We start from the raw sequence: 11,266 nt of genomic DNA on the forward strand, positions 1-11,266 counted from the left end.
GCAGTGCAAATGCTGTTCCTTCAGCAAAGGATTAAAAAACAATGAAGCAAATTTGCTAATAGAAGTAAATTGGAAAGTAAATTGTATGTTCTATCCAAATCATGAAAGAAAATAATTAAGATAATTAAATGGGCTATAGTGAGATTTTAATAAGCAATGGAGAATAGAATTTATTTTAAAAATTTCACAAAACCCTATAATACGTCTCACATGTGAATTGGTTACAATTGGGGCTGTGTTTCTTGAGAGTAATATAACTGATACTAATGATCTCACTTTACTACATGACACAGGTTGTATTTACTGTTGTGCTGATGTCATTACATAGACTGTTTCTTACTGATGTGACTGCTACTGATGTAGGCTCAGGCGTATTTACCTTAAATTACACACATTTTCACATTTTGTTTTAAACTATTTTTTAAAAAGATACTACAGAAATTGTAAAGAGTGATTTATTTATTCTTTTTTTTTTCTTCAGGTGAAAATGATGTTAAGATTTCATGTAACACGGAAAAAACAGAAGATCAGTGGCAAAGAAATATGCCAGAAGCTGCAGAGCAGGAAATATGTGACAATATAAGTACAGGTAGGTGTATGTGTGTCACGTGTCTGAGGGATGCAGGGCATAGATGAGTGTATATGTGTGACACATGAGAGGGATACAGGGCACAGGTAAGTGTAAGTGTGTGACATATCTATGGGAAGGAGGGAATAGGTGAGTGTACATGTTTGACATATCTAAGGAAAGCAGGGCACATGTGAGTGTTCATGTGTGATATGTATGAGGAAAGAAGGGCACAGGTGAGTGTATATGTGTGACACGTGAGAGGGATGCAGGGCACAGGTGAGTGTATATGTGTGACACGTGAGAGGGATGCAGGGCACAGGTGAGTGTAAGTGTGTGACATGTCTGTGGGAAGGAAGGGATAGGTACATTTATGACATATCTAAGGAAAGCAGGGCACATGTGAGTGTACGTGTGTGACATGTCTGAGGAAAGCAGGGCATGTGTGAGTATACGTGTATGACTGTATAAGGGAGACACATGAGAGGGATGCAGGGCACAGGTGAGTGTAACTGTGACAAGTCTGTGGGAAAAGGAACAGGTGAGTATTCGTGTGTGACATGTCTTTGGGAAGTAGGGTAGAAAAAAGGAAATTATAGGCGCTAAAGGACAGTACCCAGCTTAACTAGTGAATTCCCCTCCAAGAATACAAAGTGGCAAAAGCAATGTGAAAAAGTGAAGTTAAGCGCTCAAAGCACGGGTATATCTAAGAGATGTGTATTTAAATAAAGGGACCAGTGTCCAGTATGTAATCAACGAAAAAATATATTCATCAAAGTATTTATATGTAATAATATATAGAAAGGAATATATATATATGTACCAGAACAGAGACAGAGGCGTAAATATCGTTCAAATGGAAAATTTCCAAAGGCAATTTATAAAACAGAGGTGTCAAGATGTCTAAAATGATACAAAATGATACAATGTAAAACAAAAGGGACGTCTCCCTTAATAAATGTATAGATACATAAAATAAGCATAAAAGAACAATAAGAAAAAGTACTTGCGCTTTAGCGAAAAATGTACTGATATCCCAAGATATTGACTTGCCAAGTGACAAGAAAGTAACTGTCCAGTTGTAGGCTTAAATTGCCTGTATATGGTGGTTGGCGTTACTGGATGAGAGAAAAAGGGCGCCTTTTTGTGTAAAGGTGACGTGACGTTTTAAAATGGTAGGTGATGTTGCCGTGGCAACCCCTATTCCTAAATCTGTAAGGAAATCCTGGGGGATCTAAAGATAATCTTTGCGTTCACGAAAATGATAGCTTTGTTGTCGTGAGGAAAGACTAGCAGGATCTTGAAATTTAGAAATGGGTCTTTGCGGTCGCTAGTAGCGACTAGTTGATCCTTTGTTGAAGGACTTGGCGGTCGCAAACAGCGACTAGGAGATCCTTCCAGTTGAAGATAAGGTGGTCGTTAGTAACGACTTGAGGATCTTTTAAGAAGTGTAGGTTGGTCTTTGCGGTCGCCGGTAGCGACTGGTTTATCCTTTGTTGAAGAACTTGGCGGTCGCAAGTAGCGACTAAGGAATTCTTTGGTTTAGGATGAGGTGGTCGTTAGTAACGACTCGCGGATCTTTTAGGATAAATAAGATGGTCTTTGCGCTCGCTGGTAGCGACTGGGTTATCCTTTGTTGAGGAACTTGGCGGTCGCAAGGAGCGACTAGGAAATTCTTAGGAGACAGTCGGTTTTGTGGTCGCTAGTAGCGACTAGGAGTTTCTTTGTAGCAAGGTTGGTGCCAAACGGCACAGCAGTTGGTGGAGTTAGTTGTCAGTTGGTGCCAGCATGCACATAGAAATTCAAATGGAAAGTCCGAGCTGCAGTGCACAGGAAGTAAATGGGAGGCTCCTAGTCGCTACATACTGGACACTGGTCCCTTTATTTAAATACACATCTCTTAGATATACCCGTGCTTTGAGCGCTTAACTTCACTTTTTCACTTTGGGAAGTAGGGCACAGGTGAGTGTACGTGTGACATGTCTTTGGGAAGTAGGGCACAGGTGAGTTTACGTGTGTGACATGTCTTTGGGAAGTAGGACAGGCACATGTGAGTGTACGTGTGTATCATGTCTGAGGAAATCAGGGCAAATGTGAGTGTACATGTGTGACACTACTTGAGATGGATGTAGGGAACATGTAAGTGTTTGTGTGTGACATGTCTATTGGAAACAGGGCACAGATAGTGTATGTGTGCAACATGTGAGGGTTGCATGGCACAGTTGAGTGTGCGTGTGAGATGTGCCTGTGGGAAACTTCACAGGTGAGTGTGTGGCGAGTCTGTGGGAAACAGGGCACAGGTGTGTGTACATATTAGTGAACATACACATCACACATGCACACAGGGCACAGGTGAGTGTACGTGTGTGATGTGTATGTTCACTAATATAGTTTATTTCTTCTGTTATGTGTGATCAGTCCACGGGTCATCATTACTTCTGGGATATAACTCCTCCCCAACAGGAAATGCAAGAGGATTCACCCAGCAGAGCTGCATATAGCTCCTCCCCTCTACGTCAGTCCCAGTCATTCTCTTGCACCCAACGACTAGATAGGATGTGTGAGAGGACTATGGTGATTATACTTAGTTTTTATGACTTCAATCAAAAGTTTGTTATTTTAAAATAGCACCGGAGCGTGTTATTACTTCTCTGGCAGAGTTTGAGGAAGAATCTGACAGAGATTTTTTACTATGATTTTAACCGGAGTCGTTAAGATCATATTGCTGTTCTCGACCATCTGAGGGAGGTAAAGGCTTCAGATCAGGGGACAGCGGGCAGATGAATCTGCATTGAGGTATGTGGCAGTTTTTATTTTCTGAATGGAATTGATGAGAAAAGCCTGCCATACCGTTAAAATGACATGTATGTATACACTTCAGTATTCTGGGGATGGTATTTCACCGGAACTACTGTGTTAAAGGTCACTAATCCTTTTAATAACTATTCTCATGTTAAACGTTTTTGCTGGAATGTAGAATCGTTTACATTGCTGAGGTACTGTGTGAATAAATGTTTGGGCATTATTTTCCACTTGGCAGTTTTTTGCTTTAATTGTGACAGTTTCGTTTCTCTTCACTGCTGTGTGGGAGAGGGAGGGGCCGTTTTTGGCGCTCTTTGCTACGCATCAAAAAATTCCAGTCAGCTACTTTTATATTTCCTGCATGATCCGGTTCATCTCTGACAGATCTCAGGGGTCTTCAAACTTCTTTGAAGGGAGGTAAATTCTCTCAGCAGAGCTGTGAGAATTCTTATAGTGACTGTGTATAAAAAACGTTGTTTTGTTTTCTTATGTACAAATTTAATTAGTGTTGTTTTTTTTTACTAATGGGAACAAACCTTTGCTAAAAGTTGTGTTGTTTTAAAATTTGATGCAATAACTGTTTTTTTTTTCAGTTCATTATTTCAACTGTCATTTAATCGTTAGTACCTCTTTGAGGCACAGTACGTTTTTTGCTAAAAAAGATTATAACCAAGTTGTAAGTTTTTTGCTAGTGTGTTAAACATGTCTGACTCAGAGGAAGATATCTGTGTCATTTGTTCCAATGCCAAGGTGGAGCCCAATAGAAATTTATGTACTAACTGTATTGATGCTACTTTAAATAAAAGTCAATCTGTACAATGTGAACAAATTTCACCAAACAGCGAGGGGAGAGTTATGCCGACTAACTCGCCTCACGCGACAGTACCTGCATCTCCCGCCCGGGAGGTGCGTGATATTTTGGCGCCTAGTACATCTGGGCGGCCATTACAGATAACATTACAAGATATGGCTACTGTTATGACTGAAGTTTTGTCTAAATTACCTGAACTAAGAGGCAAGCGTGATCACTCTGGGGTGAGAACAGAGTGCGCTGACAATGCTAGGGCCATGTCTGATACTGCGTCACAGCTCGCAGAGCATGAGGACGGAGAGCTTCATTCTGTGGGTGACGGTTCTGATCCAAACAGATTGGACTCAGATATTTCAAATTTTAAATTTAAATTGGAGAACCTCCGTGTACTACTAGGGGAGGTCTTAGCAGCTCTCAACGATTGTAACACTGTTGCAATACCAGAGAAACTGTGTAGGTTGGATAAATACTTTGCGGTACCGGCGAGTACTGACGTTTTTCCTATACCTAAGAGACTAACTGAAATTGTTACTAAGGAGTGGGATAGACCCGGTGTGCCGTTCTCACCCCCTCCAATATTTAGAAAGATGTTTCCAATAGACGCCACCACTCGGGACTTATGGCAAACGGTCCCCAAGGTGGAGGGAGCAGTTTCTACTTTAGCTAAGCGTACCACTATCCCGGTGGAGGATAGCTGTGCTTTCTCAGATCCAATGGATAAAAAATTAGAGGGTTACCTTAAGAAAATGTTTGTTCAACAAGGTTTTATATTACAACCCCTTGCATGTATCGCGCCGATTACGGCTGCGGCAGCATTTTGGATTGAGTCGCTTGAAGAGAACCTTAGTTCCTCTACGCTAGACGACATTACGGACAGGCTTAGAGTCCTTAAACTAGCTAATTCTTTCATTTCGGAGGCCGTAGTACATTTAACCAAACTTACGGCTAAGAACTCAGGATTCGCCATACAGGCACGCAGGGCACTGTGGCTAAAATCCTGGTCAGCTGATGTTACTTCTAAGTCCAAATTACTTAATATACCTTTCAAGGGGCAGTCCTTATTCGGGCCCGGTTTGAAAGAAATTATCGCTGACATTACGGGAGGTAAGGGCCACGCCCTACCTCAAGACAAGGCCAAAGCTAAGGCTAGACAGTCTAATTTTCGTCCCTTTCGGAATTTCAAAACAGGAGCAGCATCAACCTCCACTGCACCAAAACAGGAAGGAGCTGTTGCTCGTTACAGGCAAGGCTGGAAGCCTAACCAGTCCTGGAACAAAAGCAAGCAGGCCAGGAAACCTGCTGCTGCCCCAAAGACAGCATGAACCGAGAGCCCCCGATCCGGGACCGGATCTAGTAGGGGGCAGACTCTCTCTCTTCGCCCAGGCCTGGGCAAGAGATGTTCAGGATCCCTGGGCACTAGAGATCATATCTCAGGGATACCTTCTAGACTTCAAATTATCTCCCCCAAGAGGGAGATTTCATCTGTCAAGGTTGTCAACAAACCAGATAAAGAAAGAAGCGTTTCTACGCTGCGTACAAGATCTGTTAACAATGGGAGTGATCCATCCGGTTCCGTGGTCGGAACAAGGACAAGGGTTCTACTCAAACCTGTTTGTGGTTCCCAAAAAAGAGGGAACTTTCAGGCCAATCTTAGATTTAAAGACTCTAAACAAATTCCTAAGAGTTCCATCGTTCAAAATGGAAACTATTCGGACAATCTTACCCATGATCCAAGAGGGTCAGTACATGACCACAGTGGATTTAAAGGATGCTTACCTTCACATACCGATCCACAAAGATCATCACCGGTATCTAAGGTTTGCCTTCTTAGACAGGCACTACCAGTTTGTAGCTCTTCCATTCGGATTGGCTACGGCTCCAAGAATCTTCACAAAGGTTCTGGGTGCCCTTCTAGCGGTACTAAGACCGCGAGGGATTTCGGTAGCTCCGTACCTAGACGACATTCTAATACAAGCTTCAAGCTTTCAAACTGCCAAGTCTCATACAGAGTTAGTTCTGGCATTTCTAAGGTCGCATGGATGGAAAGTGAACGAAAAGAAGAGTTCTCTCTTTCCTCTCACAAGAGTTCCATTCTTGGGGACTCTTATAGATTCTGTAGAAATGAAGATTTACCTGACAGAAGACAGGTTAACAAAACTTCAAAATGCATGCCGCGTCCTTCATTCCATTCAACACCCGTCAGTAGCTCAATGCATGGAGGTGATCGGCTTAATGGTAGCGGCAATGGACATAGTACCTTTTGCACGCCTACACCTCAGACCGCTGCAATTATGCATGCTAAGTCAGTGGAATGGGGATTACTCAGATTTGTCCCCTACTCTGAATCTGAATCAAGAGACCAGAAATTCTCTTCTATGGTGGCTTCATCGGCCACACCTGTCCAGGGGAATGCCATTCAGCAGGCCAGACTGGACAATTGTAACAACAGACGCCAGCCTACTAGGTTGGGGCGCTGTCTGGAATTCTCTGAAGGCTCAGGGACTATGGAATCAGGAGGAGAGTCTCCTTCCAATAAACATTCTGGAATTGAGAGCAGTTCTCAATGCCCTTCTGGCTTGGCCCCAGTTAATAACTCGGGGGTTCATCAGGTTTCAGTCGGACAACATCACGACTGTAGCTTACATCAACCATCAGGGAGGGACAAGAAGCTCCCTAGCAATGATGGAAGTATCAAAGATAATTCGCTGGGCAGAGTCTCACTCTTGCCACCTGTCAGCAATCCACATCCCGGGAGTGGAGAACTGGGAGGCGGATTTCTTGAGTCGCCAGACTCTTCATCCGGGGGAGTGGGAACTTCATCCGGAGGTCTTTGCCCAAATACTTCGACGTTGGGGCAAACCAGAGATAGATCTCATGGCGTCTCGCCAGAACGCCAAACTTCCTCGCTACGGGTCCAGATCCAGGGATCCGGGAGCAGCTCTGATAGATGCTTTGACAGCACCTTGGAACTTCAGGATGGCTTATGTGTTTCCACCCTTCCCGCTGCTTCCTCGATTGATTGCCAAAATCAAACAGGAGAGAGCATCAGTAATTCTAATAGCACCTGCTTGGCCACGCAGGACTTGGTATGCAGACCTAGTGGACATGTCATCCTGTCCGCCTTGGTCTCTACCTCTAAGACAGGACCTTCTGATACAGGGTCCATTCAAACATCAAAATCTAACTTCTCTGAAGCTGACTGCTTGGAAATTGAACGCTTGATTTTATCAAAACGTGGTTTTTCTGAGTCGGTTATTGATACCCTGATTCAGGCTAGGAAGCCTGTTACCAGAAGGATTTACCATAAAATATGGCGGAAATACCTATACTGGTGCGAATCCAAAGGTTACTCCTGGAGTAAGGTTAGGATCGCTAGGATATTGTCTTTTCTACAAGAAGGTTTAGAAAAGGGTTTATCAGCTAGTTCATTAAAGGGACAGATTTCAGCTCTGTCCATCTTGTTACACAGACGTCTGTCAGAAAATCCAGACGTCCAGTCCTTTTGTCAGGCTTTAGCTAGGATCAAGCCTGTGTTTAAAGCTGTTGCTCCACCATGGAGTTTAAACTTAGTTCTTAACGTTTTACAGGGTGTTCCGTTTGAACCCCTTCATTCCATTGATATAAAAATGTTATCTTGGAAAGTTCTGTTTTTAATGGCTATTTCCTCGGCTCGAAGAGTCTCTGAGTTATCAGCCTTACATTGTGATTCCCCTTATCTGATTTTTCACTCAGACAAGGTAGTTCTGCGTACTAAACCTGGGTTCTTACCTAAGGTAGTCACTAACAGGAACATCAATCAAGAGATTGTTGTCCCATCCTTGTGTCCAAATCCTTCTTCAAAGAAGGAACGTCTTTTACACAATCTGGATGTAGTTCGTGCCCTCAAGTTCTACTTGCAGGCAACTAAAGATTTTCGCCAAACTTCTTCCTTGTTTGTCGTTTACTCTGGACAGAGGAGAGGTCAAAAAGCTTCTGCTACCTCTCTCTCTTTTTGGCTTCGTAGCATAATACGTTTAGCCTATGAGACTGCTGGACAGCAGCCTCCTGAAAGAATTACAGCTCACTCCACTAGAGCTGTGGCTTCCACTTGGGCCTTTAAGAATGAGGCCTCTGTTGAACAGATTTGCAAGGCTGCAACTTGGTCTTCGCTTCATACTTTTTCCAAATTTTACAAATTTGACACTTTTGCTTCTTCGGAGGCTATTTTTGGGAGAAAGGTTCTTCAGGCAGTGGTTCCTTCTATATAATGAGCCTGCCTATCCCTCCCGTCATCCGTGTACTTTTGCTTTGGTATTGGTATCCCAGAAGTAATGATGACCCGTGGACTGATCACACATAACAGAAGAAAACATAATTTATGCTTACCTGATAAATTCCTTTCTTCTGTTGTGTGATCAGTCCACGGCCCGCCCTGTTTTAAGGCAGGTAAATATCTTTTAAATTATACTCCAGTCACCACTTCACCCTTGGTTACTCCTTTCTCGTTGTTTCTTGGTCGAATGACTGGGACTGACGTAGAGGGGAGGAGCTATATGCAGCTCTGCTGGGTGAATCCTCTTGCATTTCCTGTTGGGGAGGAGTTATATCCCAGAAGTAATGATGACCCGTGGACTGATCACACAACAGAAGAAAGGAATTTATCAGGTAAGCATAAATTATGTTTTTTCATATTACAGTATATATTACGTTTTATATAAAATGACAATCTGGTCTTCATTACAAGTAAATAATATATGGAATAAATCCAACATTCTTAAACAATAAAACTGAATGTTTTGTGCACATAAGCAATAAGCACTCATGTTGCATATTACAGTGCTTTTAAACTTAACCCTCTTTTCAGTGGTAAATGCTCTTAATAATCTTTAAGTAAACTCATTAACTGTGGTGGTTTGATGTTATTTTGGAGATTTGGCACAAGTTGATATGCTTTTGGTTTAGCTGTATTGGGGTCTTTAAGCCTTTTCAGCTAAATAATCATCATCATCTATATGGTATTAGAGAATTGCCTGAGTAATACAGTTGGCTGGGGAGCTGCTGATTATTCTAGAAGGTGTAGTTGACACATGAGTGAAATTCTTCTATCTGTTGAAGATTTTATATATTGCTTTGATATACTACACCACCTGGGGCCATTGTATTTGTTTTTGTTGTTCTAGAGTCATCCTTCTAACTAGAAGCACACAATCTGTAGTTATAAAGATAAGTTTATGGTCTGAAATAATTGTATTACTAAAAGTTTCTGTGAACACAATTTTAAAAGGACTAGATACATTAGGTAGAAAAACAACATTCATTTCTATTTAGTTTGGTCTTTGACTAAGTGTGAATTCTTAGAAATAGTCCCTAATGTCCAGTAAACTGCCCTTAAGCCTTAGCATAGAAGCTGTGAAAATGTCTAGTGGTCACAGTGTCTGCTACAAGTGTAGGGGACTGACTTAATCAGAACTGTTTATATGATCTCATCATTAAATAACTATATAATTAATAATATATAATTAATAATATTACTCCCATTGTGTTTCTTATTCACAGATGAATTCACAAACTGCAATAATCAAAGTCATGATCAGAGTGCAGATGCTTCTTTACATCTTCTTCAAAATCAAAGAAGCCACTTGGAAAATTTATGTTCTGAATGTGGGAAATGTTTTCTTAAGAAATCACATCTTCTTAAACATCTACAAATTCATACAGGAGAAAAGCCATTGTCCTGTTCTATATGTGGGGAATGTTTTAACCATAAAAAAAATCTTGTTGCTCATGAGAAAATTCATACAGGAGAAAAAGGATTTTTATGTTCTGACTGTGGGAAATGTTTTACTCAGAAATCACATCTTATTGATCATCATAGAATTCACACAGGAGAGAAAGCGTTTTCTTGTTCTGGCTGTGGGAAATGTTTTACTCAGAAATCAAATCTTATTAAGCATCAGAAAATTCATACAGGAGAAAAAGGTTTTTCATGTTCTGACTGTGGGAAATGTTTTACTCAGAAAGCAAATCTTGTTAAGCATAAAAAAATTCACACAGGAGAAAAAGGATTTTTATGTTCTGACTGTGGGAAATGTTTTACTCAGAAATCAGATCTTATTAGGCATCAGAAAATTCACACAGGAGAGAGAGAATTTTCATGTTCTGACTGTGGGAAATGTTTTACTCGGAAATCACATCTTATTGATCATAAGAAAATTCACACTGGAGAGAAAGCATTTTCTTGTTCTGACTGTGGTAAATATTTTACTCGGAAATCACATCTTATGAGCCATCACAAAACTCATATTCATAGAAATCAGCGTTTGACCTCCTAAGTACAGAGGGTGATATGTAGTTGTCAGCCACACAATACCAAGTGCTGATGATGACTGCATGTGACCCCCTGGAGCGTGCAGTTTTGGAGCAGTTTTAGGCCCTTTCTGCACCTCAAGCATTTATGAGGTGACCCCAGGGTGGATTTGAATTAAATCACTAGTTTTTAATAGCAATTTAAATAATTGTTTTCATTTTTAAAAAAATAACTTTTCAGATTTTTTTTTCCAATTATATCAGACCATTACTGGTTTGGTTATATATCATTAGATATGCATAGATAGATCATTGAAATGAATGAAATTATTTAGAGGTGAACTATCTCCAGTTTAATTGGTTAATCGTTCATATTTGATCAACTTTTCACCTGTACTTGATTGAAAGGAGAAAATTATTACATTAATAATAACAATAAAAAGTTTTATTTAACTAAAACAAGAACATTTATTTTAATTTTTAATGCTTACCCCTCCCCCTTCAAACTTAGGTGCTTGTACAGATCTATTCTACTCCAAACAATCTTCTATTCAGTGAGCTTCTTGAATCTTAGTATAGGTTGATTCTTTGTACATAGATTTGCAGGGGAGCAATGGCATTAAATGGAAGGAAAGTCAAAATTAAAAATGAACATGCAATTTTTAACAATTTTCCAATCGACTTATATAATTTGCTTTGTTGTCTTGGTATCCATTATTGAAATGTCTGCATAGGTAGGCATTACATTTGTATCCACCCTATGTGACCCAGTGTATTTGCTACCGGGGGGGGGGGGGGGG

The 11,266-nt window shown here is 40.9% G+C and overlaps 1 protein-coding gene across 2 annotated transcripts in view; it reads left to right on the forward strand.

The window, feature by feature from the left end:
• The window catches only part of LOC128657298 (oocyte zinc finger protein XlCOF7.1-like), a 77,548-nt gene extending 66,617 nt beyond the window's left edge, over positions 1–10,931 (forward strand). For both annotated transcript variants that reach the window (XM_053711586.1, XM_053711587.1), the window contains 2 exons: positions 482–589; positions 9,717–10,931. In XM_053711586.1, the coding sequence (XP_053567561.1) occupies positions 482–589; positions 9,717–10,492 (884 nt within the window). In that variant the 3' untranslated portion in view covers positions 10,493–10,931. The remainder of the gene's footprint in view (positions 1–481; positions 590–9,716) is intronic.
• The last annotated feature ends 335 nt before the right edge of the window (positions 10,932–11,266 follow it).

The sequence above is a fragment of the Bombina bombina genome, chromosome 4 (assembly GCF_027579735.1).
Source record: "Bombina bombina isolate aBomBom1 chromosome 4, aBomBom1.pri, whole genome shotgun sequence".
Classification (NCBI taxonomy): Eukaryota; Metazoa; Chordata; class Amphibia; order Anura; family Bombinatoridae; genus Bombina; species Bombina bombina.